This window comes from Phycodurus eques, chromosome 12 (assembly GCF_024500275.1).
Source record: "Phycodurus eques isolate BA_2022a chromosome 12, UOR_Pequ_1.1, whole genome shotgun sequence".
In the NCBI taxonomy this organism is placed as follows: Eukaryota; Metazoa; Chordata; class Actinopteri; order Syngnathiformes; family Syngnathidae; genus Phycodurus; species Phycodurus eques.
In genome coordinates, this window is record NC_084536.1 from 24,555,880 (window position 1) to 24,570,159 (window position 14,280).

Consider the following 14,280-nt stretch of genomic DNA (forward strand, 5'->3'; position numbering starts at 1 on the left):
ACGGGACACGGGGAAACATCAACCAAAACGAGACGCGGTCCAAACTAAAACCGAGACCATGACATTTTCAAGCGTGAGCAGCCTCTTGAAAGTCATGCCACTGCGTTTCGATCGGATTCAAGTCCACACGTTGACTAGCCATTCGGACGTTGACTTGCTGCTCGAGTTTTTCGGATTGTTATCCTGCCGCACAACCCCAGTGCGCTTTCAGCTTGAGGTCGCCAACCGCTGGCTTCTCCTCCGGGATTTTCTTTTAAAGAGCAGAATTGACGGTTCCATCGATCGCAGCACGTGGGTCCGGGCCCTGAACGAGCGAAGCAGCGCAAGACCGTCACACTATGACCACCGTGTTGCCTGTGGTTTTTCTGAAATGCTGTGCTACATTGACGCCAGCTGCGACGGGACACACACCTTCCAAAAAGCCCGACTTTCATCTCATTCGTCCAGAAAGAAATTCTCCCAAAAGTGTTGGGAATAGTTCCGATGTTCTTTGCTTTTTGTTTCAAAAGTGAGACGAGGGCAGCGGTGGTTTTCGCCTTGGAACTGTGCCGTGGATGCCATTTTTGCCCAGTCTCTTCCTTATCGTTGTGTGACGAACACCGACCTGAACTGAGGCGTTGGAGGCCCGCGGTTCTCTCCAAGTTGTCCCGAGTTCCTTTGTGGCCTCTTGAATGAGTCATCGCTGTTGTCTTGGGGTAATCTTTGTTGGCTGGCCACTTCTGGGAAGGTTCAACACGACACCATCATTTCTCCATTTGAGGTTAAAGGCTCTCCCTATGGTTTCTTTGGAATACGAGTTTGAGAAATGGATTTGTTAACCCTTTCCAGACTGATGGACGTCAATTTATTTCTTGACTGCTTTGAATTTGTTTGGATCGTTTTGCGGCAGCTATTTTCGATCTTTTTTGTCTGAATTGATTTGGTCAGACTGGTTCTGTGTCAGTGATTTCTTGAGGAGGTGATCAGGCTTGGGTGTGATCAGTGAAAATTAACCAAAGGTTGTGATTTAACAAGGGGGGGGGGGGGGGGGATTACTTTTTTCACACAGGGCCAGGTAACTTTGAAGAGTTAGTTTTCCTTTATAAATGGAATCACCATTCAAAAATAGCATTTTAAGTTCACTTGGTTTATATTTGTCTGATATTTACATATGTTTGATGATCTTAAACGTTAAAGAGGGGAAACTGCGAAAATCTATGAATTTGAGAAGGGGGCCAATACTTTTTCACGGCACTGCACATACAGTACTTTTACTCTGTCACGTTGCAACCGTTTACTAAAATCTGTCATGTTTTTCCTCAATGTACACACGACACTCCATTAGAACAAAAACAGAAAACAATCTTTTTTTTTTTTTTTTTTTACAGATTTATTTAAAAAGAAAAACTGACAAATCACATGAGTCAGTATTCTGACCCTTTGCTGAGTGTTGAGGACCTGCACTGTGAATGTGTACGTAAATAAAAACATGGACGTTTTTGTGGAATCATTTTAAGAAAACTGTTTGTCTATTGTTGTGACTTAGATCAGATCAAATTACCAATTTATGTGGAAATTTTACAAACATTTCGAAGCGTTGGCATACATTTTTCTTTGCAGCTCTATGAAAGGCATCGTGTAAGTATCAAAAATTAAAATAAATGCAGCAATCACAATGTCATACATTAATTAATTCTGCAGTCATATTTATTTTAAGCAAATTATACAAAATGTAAGATATACAAATGGCTTGAGTGAAAAATGGCTGGAAGTGAAAAACAATATAACAAATTGGGAAACACTTTTACATTTCAGAAAACACATTAACAAAAGACGAAACAAATGCCAATTGAGACTCGGAACCCGGAAAGGGAACGTCCCATTTCACAGACATTCTTAGAAATCCCACAGCCTTTCTCGGCAAGAACAGTCCAGCTTCAACATGATTGGCTCCTGCATCGTGGGAAGGGTAGGCTACGCAGGTGTAACGTGATGTTGATGAATAAAGAGTTTCGGCTTTTATTGATTTGTTTTCTGAAATGCAAAAGTGTTTTGGCTTTTGTTAATTTCCATCCATCCATTTTCTGAGCCGCTTCTCCTCACTAGGGTCGCGGGCGTGCTGGAGCCTATCCCGGCTATCATCGGGCAGCACCCTGAACTGGTTGCCAGCCCATCGCAGGGCACATACAAACAACCATTCGCACTCACATTCACACCTACGGGCAATTTAGAGAATGTTTTGGGATGCGGGAGGAAACCGGAGTGCCCGGAGAAAACCCACGCAGGCACGGGGAGAACAGGCAAACTCCACACAGGCGGGGCCGGGGATTGAACCCCGGTCCTCAGAACTGTGAGGCAGACGCTCTAACCAGCCGTTTTTTGTTAATTTGTTTTCAAAAATGTAAAAATGTTTCTGCTTCGGTTAATTTGTTTTATGAAATGTACAAGTCTTTTGGCATCGTAATTTCTCATGCATAATTTGCGCAACCCCCCCCCCCCCCCCCCCCCTACAAAATTGTCAAATGTCAATAGTGCGCATTATACATAGGTATAGGAGAAAATGACAGACTTTCACATTTTATAAATGTATGCTGCCATCTAGAGGTTATGAAAAAGCTGTACACTTTCATTCCAATATGCCATCGCCCCCTAGAGGTTATAAAAAAGTTGTATACTTTCATTCTAGTATGCCACCTAGTGGTAATGAAAAAGGTATAGCTTACACTTTTATTCCAATATGACGGGTACATATGACTGCAGTTGTTCTCATAAGTTTACATACCCAGGCAGAATTTGTGAAATATTATTATTATTTATTTATTTATTTTTTAAATACGACTGATGACGAAACAACAACCATCATTCATTTCTTTATAATTATGTTTTGTTTAATTATATTGCTTTTCTGAAATGCTTGACCGTTTAATTTGAATCCCATTAAAATAAAATTAAATGTGTTTCGCCTGGTCCTTCATGTTTTCTTTCAATAATTGCACACATCTTACAAATTCCGCCTGGGTAATCAAACATATGAGCACAACACATTCTCATTTAAAGAAATAAAAGCAGGGCTGTGAATTTCAAAATAAGAGCAAGTAAATAAAAAGAAAGTATTATGTGTTCAAATAAAGTGTTTTAACTTCAGAATAATTCTTTGAAAAAACTAACTAAATACAGATAATACTTAATGTTTTGATCATATTGGTAGAAGCAAAATCATGCATTGTAAAACGTCATTATACATAGGTTGAAGGGTTTTCCAGAATTCTGAGGGCAACTTTGGGGGTGCGCATTATACATGGGTGCGCATTATACACGAGAAATTGCGGTAATTTGTTTTCTGAAATGTAAAAGTGTTTCTTAATTTGTTATATTGTTTTGCACTACCAGGCCACCGCACTTAATATACCTGAACGATTTACTTCTTCATCTCTGTGACACATCAGAACATCATTTATATTAATTTGTGAAGTATTTGTGTTGCATTACATTAACCCAAAACACACACAGAATAATTCTGAAATATGATGCTAGCGGGGCTGATGCAGCATTGTAGGTAAAGTATGTTTCCTTGGTAACATCAGAGCCTGGAAAATACGACATAAAAGGAAAATGTTTCTATGGTTTTGAAATACAGTAGAAAGCTCCTAAACGCAACGGGGTTCCTTTCACTGGGTGACTGACCTGTTGTCACAGTGGCATCAGAGTGTGCCACCACCAGGTCATTCCCGATCCTGCAGCTGTATGTGTCACTGACGTTGACCGATCGCAGTGTGCTGACCACACGAAATATCTCCCCGGAGCTCGGCTGGAAGTCTGTACTCGACTGCAGGACGTTGTCGTCAGCATCCAGCCATGTCACATTGGGCCTGGGAAACCACCTGCTCGCCTCAGCGGTTAGGACACCGTTTGACAATGTAAATGTGGGTGCTGTGAAAGCTATCAGGAGGGAAAAAGAAATCATGAGTGCACCATCAAAAATGTGCAGTATATCCTAGCCTTTTATGTTCAACAAAACAAAACAAAACACTGTGACGGACATTAGTGTAGTGTAATGTGGAAATGACCAGTGGAAGCCGACTGGCTTTTGTGAGCTTTATTGTCGCTCTCCACATAGGACACCATGAGGCTGATCAAACGGCTCTACCTTACTTGGTCGATACACACTTTCATGATGTCATATATCCTTCCGCCATAATATAGAACCTTCCCAAATAGAACATACAGAACACATTAACGGTTACTTCTGGTCATAAACAGTCTTCAATGGAACAGACAAAAACAGTTTCACACTATGGTGATCTGGGTGGACTACTAGAGAATCACCACATAGCTGCAGTGGATTATTCCGCCACTTTGGATGCAAGCTACAGTATGTTAACTTAATCACGTCACATAGTCTTTGTACTTGTCAGGTGGCTTCACTTTCTGCCACTCGATGTGATGCGTACAGGAGTTGTTGGTGTCGCAGCAGGAGATATAGTATGAGGTGGATCAGCAACTGGTGGTCATGTCTCCTCATCGTGTTTGTTGTCTATTTCACCTTCTCCAAATTCCTCAGAAGTCTCTGGTACACCAAGGATGATGACCGAAGGGTAACTGGTTCGAATCCCGCCTCCAACTGTTTGCATGTCGAAGTGTCCTTGAGCAAGACACTGAACCCTAATTTGGATCCCTGTGGGCCTGGCAGCGCCTTGTGTGACAGCAGTCGCCCATTGGTGTGTGAATGGGTGAATGTGAGACTTCGGGCACTGTGATAGTGCAGATAAAGCACTTTATAAGTGCAGTCCATTTACCATTTCCTGGCCACCACCCTCTCTCTGCACTTTACAATACCCTGATGCCCGTCATGTATTCGCTGCAAAATTTCAAATCACTTCTCTTGCAGCACAACTATTGTTGTTGGATAAAACTAGTCGCTCTGATGTTGTGAGGTGCTGTCTTGCTTTAATTTTATCTAGGACTCTAGGTACATACTGCACCTGGGCCAAACTTCTTCTTCTTTTCCTTTCGGCTGGTTCCGTTATCGCTCGCCACCACGTGTCGTCCTTTTCCATCCATCCATCCATCCATCCATTTTCTACCGCTTATCCGAGGTCGGGTCGCGGGGGCAGTAGCTTTAGGAGGGGCGGCTAGACGTCCCTCTCCACAGCCACTTCATCCAGCTCTTCTGGGGGGATCCCGAAGTGTTCCCAGGCCAGCCGAAGGATGTAGTTTCTCCAACGTGTCCTGGGTCGGCCCCGGGGTCTCCTCCCGGTGGGACGTAACCGAAACACCTCACCAGGGAGGCGTCTGGGAAGCATCCGAATCAGATGCCCCAACCACCTCATCTGGCTCGTCTCGATGTGGAGGAGATGCGGCTCTACTCTGAGATCCTCCTGGATGACCCTATCTCTATCTATCTTCTCACCCTATCTCTCAGGGAGAGCCCGGACACCCTGCGGAGGAAACTCATTTCGGCCGCTTGTATCCGGGATCTTGTTCTTTCGGTCACGACCCACAGCTCGTGACCATAGGTGAGGGTAGGAACACAGATCGACCAGTAAATCGAGAGCTTCTCCTTTCGGCTTAGCTCCTTCTTTACCACTGGCGGATCGATACAAAGTCCGCATCACTGCAGACGCTGCACCGATCCGCATGTCATTCTCCTGTTCCATTCTTCCCTCACTCGTGAACAAGACCCCAAGATACTTGAACTCCTCCACTTGGGGCAGGATCTCATCCCTGACCTGGAGAGGGCACGCCACCCCTTTCTAAATGAGGACCATGGTCTCAGATTTGGAGGTGCCGATTCTCTTCCCAGCCGCTTCACACTCAGCTGCGAACTGCTCCAGTGAGAGTTGGAGGTCACGGCTTGATGAAGCCAACAGAATCACATCATCTGCAAAAAGCAGAGATGCAATACTGAGGCCACCAAACCGGACCCCCTCTACGCCTAGGCTGCGCCTTGAAATTCTGTCCATAAAAGTTATGAACAGAAGCGGTGACAAAGGGAAGCCTTGGCTGAGTCCAACCCTCACCGGAAAACAAAATGAGTCCGACTTACTGCGGACCAAACTCTGACTCCGGCCGTACCGGGACCGAACAGCCGGTATCAGGGGGTTCGGTACTCCATACTCCCGAAGCACCCCCCACAGGACTCTCCGAGGGACACGGTCGAATGCGTTCTCCAAGTCCACAAAACACATGTAGACTGGTTGGGCGAAGTCCCTCGAGAACCCTGCCGAGGGTATAGAGCTGGTCCACTGTTCCACGGGCAGGACGAAAACCACACTGCTACTCCTGAATCTGAGATTCGACTTCCCGACGGACCCTCCACTCCAGAACCCCTGAATAGACCTTACCAGGGAGGCTGATGTGTGTGATCCCCCTGTAGTTGGAACACACCCTCCGGTCCCCCTTCTTAAAAAGGGGACCACAACCCCAGTCTGCCAATCCAGAGGCACTGTCCCCGATGTCCACGCGATGTTGCAGAGGCGTGTCAACCAGGACAGCCCCAAAACATCCAGAGCCTTGAGGAACTCCGGGCGAATCTCATCCACCACCGGGACCTTGCCACCAAGGAGCTTTTTAACCACCTCGGTGACCTCAACCCCAGAGATAGGAGAGCCCGGCTCAGAGAACCCAGACTCTGCTTCCTCATGGGAAGGCGTGCCAGGGGAATTGAGGAGGTCTTCGAAGTATTCTCCCCACTGGCTCACAACGTCAATGGAGTTCCACAGGCCAAAAAGGCCCGATAGGATAGGACGTCCACCAACGGGTTCAGGGATTGCCGCCACGACAAGCACCAACCACCTTATGGCCACAGCTCCGGTCAGCCGCCTCAGCAATGGTGGCGCGGAAAATGGTCCACTCGGACTCGATGTCGCCCGCCTGCCCCGGAACGTGAGTTAAGTTCTGTCGGAGGTGGGAGTTGAAATTCCTCCTGACAGGGGATTCTGCCAGACGTTCCCAGCAGACCCTCACAATACGTTTGGGCCTGCCACGTCGGACCGGCATCTTCCCCCACCATCGGAGCCAACTTACCACCAGGTGGTGATCAGTTGACAGCTCCGCCCCTCTCTTCACCCGAGTGTCCAAGACATGCGGCCGCAAGTCCGATGACACGACCACAAAGTCGATCATCGAACTGCGACCTCGGGTGTCCTGGTGTCAAGTGCACGTGTGGACACACTTATGCTTGAACATGGTGTTCGTTATGGACAAGCTGTGACGAGCACAGAAGTCCAATAACAGAACACCGCCTCTCTTCCAGAGTGGAAGAGAGTCCAACCCCTCTCGAGAGGACTGCTACCAGAGCCCAAGCTGTGTGTGGACGCGAGTCCGACTATATCTAGTCAAAACTTCTCGACCTCGCACAACGGCTCGGGCTCCTTCACTGCCAGAGAGGTGACATTCCACATCCCTAGAGCTAGCTTCTGTAGCCGGGGATCGGATCGCCAAGGTCCCTGCCTTTGGCCAATGCCCAGCTCGCACTGCACCCGACCCCTATGGCCCCTCCCACAGGTGGTGAGCCCTTGGGAAGGGGGACCCACGTTACCCTTTCGGGCTATGCCCGGCCGGGCCCTATGGGCGCATAGGAGCCCCATCTCCAGGCCTGGCTCCAGAGGGGGGCCCCGGTGACCCGCGTCCGGGCAAGGGAAATCTTGATCCACTTAGATTTTTCATCATAGGATTCTTTTAGCCGTGCTTTGTCTGGTCCCTCACCTCGGACCTGTTTGCCATGGGTGACCCAACTTAACTCCTAGGATCATTGGGACACACAAACCCCTCCACCACGATAAGGTTACGGCTTCCAGGACTGGTCTTTGTACTGTATTAAATTAAATGTAGCTTGAACATAATTTGCAAATCATTGTATTCTGTTTTTATTTATGTTTAACACAACATCCCAACTTCATTGGAATTGGGGTTGTATATACATATATATATATATATATATATATATGTATATATATATATACATATATATATATATATATATATATATATATATATGCAAAGTTATCCCATACAGCAGACATACAATGCACCTGGCATCTTGATCTATTATTCATCAAAAATGGCACCTGACTCTTTCGTCATGCCCGCAAACATCGCCGCACATTTTTTTTTTTTTTTAAATGTACACAACTGACTGCTGGCGTTACTTCTTCTCCATCCAGCGGTTGGCATTATATGGCCTCTCCTTTCTGCTCTCGAGTGCAAACTGGTTCGCCTCATTAATAAATGAGAATGAGAGAAAAACAGAGAATTTTGCATGCCTATGAAACAAAACAAAATGTTCAGCCAATTATCATAAACCGTCCCGCCCCTCGTTACTTTACTTAGCTGTACTGAAACGTTCACAATCGCATCATTTTTATTTTTAATCATCCCAAGCCAAGTCTATGAAGCTTTCTCTCTCTCTCTCTCTCTCACACACACACACATTTTACACGTCGAATTAGAGGGCATAGTTGACTGACAAGTGACAAAACTGTCTTTCACTTCCATTTGCAGGTTCCTGCTGTTTGATTATGGAAGTAAACACAGTACAACAGGAAAGTCAAGTTTACCGACCTGCTGTCCTGAGGACAATATTCACGTTCCCGCTGCCTCCCGAGTGGCTGCACGAACATGTGTATTCGCCCGCATCACTGCGTCGCACCTTCCTCAACAGCAGTGAGGCATTTCCTTTCACCAAGACGTCACTGAATATCTCTACTCTGCCGCTGTACAGTGAGTCCTGCCCGCTGTTGCTCTCGGCACCATCCTCATAGCGGTAAACGATTCCAGCCAGCGACTCCTTCCTCCATGTGACAGACACCTCTTTGAGTGTACTTTGTTGACTGTCTGGGGTTAGGAAGCAGCTGAGCATGTGGTCTTTGCCGAGGTTGGCCACAGGAAGTCTGTTGAGACTTTGCACCAGAGACAAACTGCCTTCACAGATAAAGACACAAGAAACTTTCACAGATTCTGCAAAAAAGACACATCAGGCAGATAAGCAACTGGTGGGACTCCAATGAAGTTGGGACATTGTGTTAAACATAAATCATGTTCAAGCTATATTGAATTTAATACACTACAAAGACAAAATATTTAATGTTCAAACTCCATCCACCCATCCATTTTCTGAGCCGCTTATCCTCACTCGGGTCGCGGGAGTGCCGGAGCCTATCCCAGCTATCATCGGACAGGAGGCGGGGTACACCCCGAACTGGTTGCCAGCCAATCGCAGGGCACATACAAACAAACAACCATTCGCACTCACATTCACACCTACAGGCAATTTAGACTTGTCTATTAACCTACCATGCATGTTTTTGGGATGTGAGAAGAAACCAGAGTGCCCGGAGAAAACCCACGCAGGCATGGGGACAACATGCAAACTCCACACAGGCGGGGCCGGGGTTTGAACCCCGGACCTCAGAACTGTGAGGCAGACGCTCTCACCAGTCGCCCAACGTACCGCCTTAATGTTCAAACTGATATCATTAACTTAGAATTTTATGGCTGCAACACATTCCCGAAAAGCTAGGACAGGGTCATGTTTATCACACCTTTTCTTTTAACGACGTTCAATAAACGTTTGGGAACTGAGGACACGAATTGTTGAAGCTTTGTAGGTGGAATTCTTTCCCATTCTTGCTTGATGTACAGCTTCGGCTGTTCACCCGTCCAAGGTCTCCGTTTTCGTATTTTACGCTTCATAATGTGCCACACATTTTCAATGGGAGACAGGTCTGGACTGCAGGCAGGCCAGTCTAGTACCCGCTCTCTTTTACTCCGAAGCCACGCTGTTGTAACACATACAGAATGTGGTTTGACATTGTCTTGCTGAAATAAGCAGGGGCGTCCATGAAAAAGACGTCGCTTGGATGGCAGCATATGTTTCTCCAAAACCTGTTTGTTCCTTTCAGCATTAATGGTGCCTGCACAGTTGTGTAAGTTACCCGTGCCATTGGCACTAACACAACCCCATACCATCACAGATGCTGGCTTTTGAACTTTGTGTCCATAACAGTCCGGATGGTTCTTTTCCTCTTTGGCCCAGAGGACACGACGTCCACAATTTCCCAAAACAATTTGAAATGTGGACTTGTCGGACCACAGAACACTTTTCCATTTTGCGTCAGTCCATCCAGAGAAGCTGGCGGCGTTTCTGGGTGTTGTTGATAAATGGCTTTTGCTTTGCAGAGTAGAGTTTCAAGTTGCACTTACGGATGTAGCGCCGAACTGTATTTACTGACATTGGTTTTATGAAGTGTTCCTGAGCCCATGTGGTGATATCCTTTACACACTGATGTCGGTTTTTGATGCAGTGCCGCTTGAGGGATCGAAGGTCATGGGCATTCGGCCTTGCCGCTTACATCCAGTGATTTCTCCAGATTCTCTGAACCTTTTGATGATATTATGGACCGTAGATGATGAAATCCCTAAATTCCTTGAAATTGTACGTTGAGGAACATTGTCCTTAAACTGTTTGACTATTTTCTCACGCACTTGTTCACAAAGAGGTGAACCTCGCCCCATCTTTGTTGTGAATGACAGAGCAATTCAGGGAAGCTCTTTTTCTACCCAATCATGGCACCCACCTGTTCCCAATTCGCCTGTTCACCTGTGGGATGTTCCAAACAAGTGTTTGATGAGCACTCCTCAACTTTCTCAGTCTTTTTTGCCACCTGTCCCAGCTTTTTTGGAACGAAGTTAATGATTATTTGCTAAAAACAATAAAGTTGATCAGTTTTAACATTAAATATCTTGTCTTTGTAGTGTATTCAATTAAATATAGGTTGAACATGATTTGCAAATCATTGTATTCTGTTTTCATTTATGTTTAACACAACGTCCCAACTTCATTGTAATTGGGGTTGTATAACATAGTCAGACAGCAAAAATTGTTTGCTGTTCAGTGTGTGTCAGGAGTGAAACTGCACACTCATGTCACAGTGTTTTGGTATTCCCTTATCTTTATCCCACGCAGTCAATGTCCCTGATACCACTTTGAAACCCGGAAAAATCACAAGACCCATTTTTAAAGTGGTACGTTCATGCAGGACACCGACCGCGATAAAGCCAGCTTTTTGCGCAGTGTGAAAGGGGCTAGTGACTCATTTACATAAGGATCCTGCACAAGTGCGGCAGAATCACACACATGACACAGATACTTTGATGACCACGCGGTCTGGTGTGACGTAAAATACTTGTTGGACAGCAACAATTGCTTTCAACACAACAGTGACACATGGGAAAAAGACATCAACATGTTTGTACAATCATTGTCAAGGAACGGGTCGTCTCGTATGTTCAGCCTTACAACAACCAGACTATTGAAGTATTGTAAGGAGCACCTTGTGTAGCGTCAAGTGAATTTCCTTATGTTAGGTGCATATAAGCATAAATATGGCAAACTTTGTTTTGCTGACTTGGTTAATCTTTAAATGCCTACCTGAGAGCGTAAAGGACAAGATGAAGATGATGAGCGCTGAGAAGACAACAATGAGCGCGATCATGCTACACAAACACAGACACATACACACACACATGCATACAATGAGCTTTCATGCAACACGACTTCGCCAGAATTAGTGATTACCCAAGGTTACTGTCAACCATTCATTATAACAAAGCAACTCTGATTGGCCCCATTTTGGATTAATAATAGATCAATTTGATCAGTATAGTTATAGTTGTGTTAAAAATAGCACACTTTGCATGCTCACATGTAGAAGATGATCTGTCCCAGTGAAGCCATGGGTGGGTCACACGCAAACACCTTAGGAGGAAAACTTGTTCAAGTCAAACGGCAAGTCAAATTTGGTGGGGAAAAAAAACATGATCTTGGTGACTTGTGACTGACACAGAGCATCTTAAATACAACACCATGAGTCAATATTACCTTAAGGCGTGTGCTGCTGCTCATTTGGCCTGTTAAAATCAAGCTGATTTCCACTGTCAAGAAAAGAGTAGCCTCCTCCCACATTGCAAAAACATGCAGTTAACATTAAGTTACATCTCATGGCGGTAAAACAAATTATCACCCAGCGCATGCAGTGTTTCAATAAGCAGCCACAGCGCAGTGTGCCAGTCTGTGTCGCCCGCTGGCACACACAGACACGGGCACATGGACGAGTGACATCTCATGGCGTCTACACATGACCAGTGTCAGCTTCCAACAGCCACTGCACATTCATGTGTACATTGCATTCGGGTTGCTGCTTATATTGATGTGTTTCTCCAAAGATTTTATAGGAATGAAACTAGCAGACAATCGGCCAGCTAGCTGTTTCATGCTCTGTTGGCTTCAATGAAGTAGAACGTGAAGGAGGCTGGGGGATTATCATTCACGTTTTGCACTTTCTTATGTCTCTAAACTGTTGGTATATTGATGTTTGTTTGAAAGCTTTAAAACTGACACCGCTGCAGTGTCAAAAGTATCGCTTTTTTTCTCTTCTGTGCAGCATCTTTTTTCATGCATAATGTACTGCACAACAGGCTAGCTAAAAACACTTTGAAGACAAACCACACGCAGAGAGGACAGGGTGGTGAGTTTGTGAATAAAGGTTTATTGCAGCTTGGAAGCGAACAAAGGAAGTCCGAGAACTAAATCCGGGATTGGCAGGGTTCCAACGAGGACCGGTTTGGCAGGGTATGAGTCCGGGGTTGTCGGTGGGCCGCAAGAGGTGAGGACTGGTTTGTAGGGAGCAAGGGCAGATGGCAGACTGGGGACAAAGAACAAGCATTCGGTAGAGGTAACTCACTAGGTCTTCAGGAAGCAAAGTAGATATGCAAGGTGGCTTGGCTACGAACTCGACGTAGAGCGTTGATAGTCTGGTGACAAGTTGGAGTCCCAGAGTATCTTAAGAGCAGTAATTAGGCAGGTGCAGCTGCTAGACTCCAACACGTCAACCCTGCAAAGCAATCATGACACACACACACGCACGGGCTGGACTCAGGGTGCTGAAACAGCAGCCCTGACATTGTTTTCCTCAAACAAAACTGTGGGTGGGAAATTATAATTTATTTCATTTTTTAGCAGACCACCTTAAATATGATTTTTTTTGCTGGAGCTTTCAGCAATTGTTTTCATTTTCAGCCTCCAAAATACTGATGTCACAGTCGATCAGTTGTTGTGATTGTTGGGCTCTAATCAAAATTGTGTGGTTCACTGCCACCCCGGGGGCAGAAGGGAAAATAATTTAAACATACAACAGGATGTAATCATATTATTTAAATTATACGGTAATAAAACAGGCCACGCACCCCACCATATCTTGCTGACCTTCAACACGTTGTACAAAAGGTGCATACGCACAAAAGCATGGCGATGTCATGGGTTTGTGTTCTGGTTGTTGTCTTCCCCCTGTCTCGTACACAGCTGCTCCTGAGAAGATCTTCACCACCTGTGCCTCGTTCACCCTAATTACCCCATGCATTTAACCTCATGTCTCATTCTTTCTGGTCGCCAGTTCGTTGTACCTTGTCGCGTTGCAGCATTCCCCGTTTCCACAGGCTCACAGTAAGACTAGACCCTGTTCCGATTATCGACCTTCCCTTTTTGTCTCACGTTTTTGGATACTGTTGCCTTTTCGGATTGCCTGTCTTTGTACCGACCTCTCCCCGTATATTAAACCTCTCTTTTTGAAACTGTCCATTTGTAGTGGAGGCTGTGCATTTTTGGATCCTATCCTCTGTTCCCTTCATGACAGAAGGAAGTGGCCATGACATGGACCCAGCAGACTCAGACCCGGTGCGCAAAGGCCTTCAAGCGCAGGGACAATGCCTGTCGAAGCAGGATGAGCAGCTTGCTTGCAGGATATTATGATGAGACAGGTGGCCTCACAGTTTAAAGTTCATATGGGACAGAGATGGTTGGTAACCATGCACAACGATGAAGTTCTTATGAAAATGATTCAGAAGAAGGAACCAGTTGGCACAACACCCGATACCGCCACTGTATCACCATTTCCAGGTGAAGCAGTCACCATGCAGCCACCTGCCACCTCCACTGCTGTCTGCCCGCAGCTCTCTCGACTAGAGAGGTTCTCTGGAGATTCTGGGAATATTAAGCTGTTTATCCCTCAGTGCGAACTCCACTTTGAGCTGCAGGCAGCTGCCTTCCCCACTGAGCGGGCAAAAATCGCCGTTTGTCATTTCCCACCAGACTGGTCGTGCGGAGGCGTGGGCTACTGCTGAATGGAGCCGCAATTCCGCCTCGTGTCATTCTTGGGCTTCTTTCATAAAGACGATGGAGCAAATATTCCAGTATTCCACACCAGATCGTGAGGCAGCTCAGTCCCTTGTCACCTTACAACAAGG

General features: G+C 45.9%; 1 protein-coding gene across 1 annotated transcript; it reads right to left on the reverse strand.

Annotated features, from left to right (window-relative positions):
* Positions 1–2,600: 2,600 nt before the first annotated feature.
* vtcn1 (V-set domain containing T cell activation inhibitor 1) lies at positions 2,601–11,775 on the reverse strand. The gene is made up of 5 exons (XM_061692387.1): positions 11,685–11,775; positions 11,411–11,475; positions 8,542–8,901; positions 3,664–3,918; positions 2,601–3,566 (listed from the first exon to the last, which is right to left on the reverse strand). The coding sequence occupies exons 1-5, from the start codon at positions 11,714–11,716 to the stop codon at positions 3,439–3,441; spliced, it is 840 nt and encodes a 279-aa protein (XP_061548371.1). The 5' UTR covers positions 11,717–11,775; the 3' UTR covers positions 2,601–3,438.
* Positions 11,776–14,280: the final 2,505 nt, after the last annotated feature.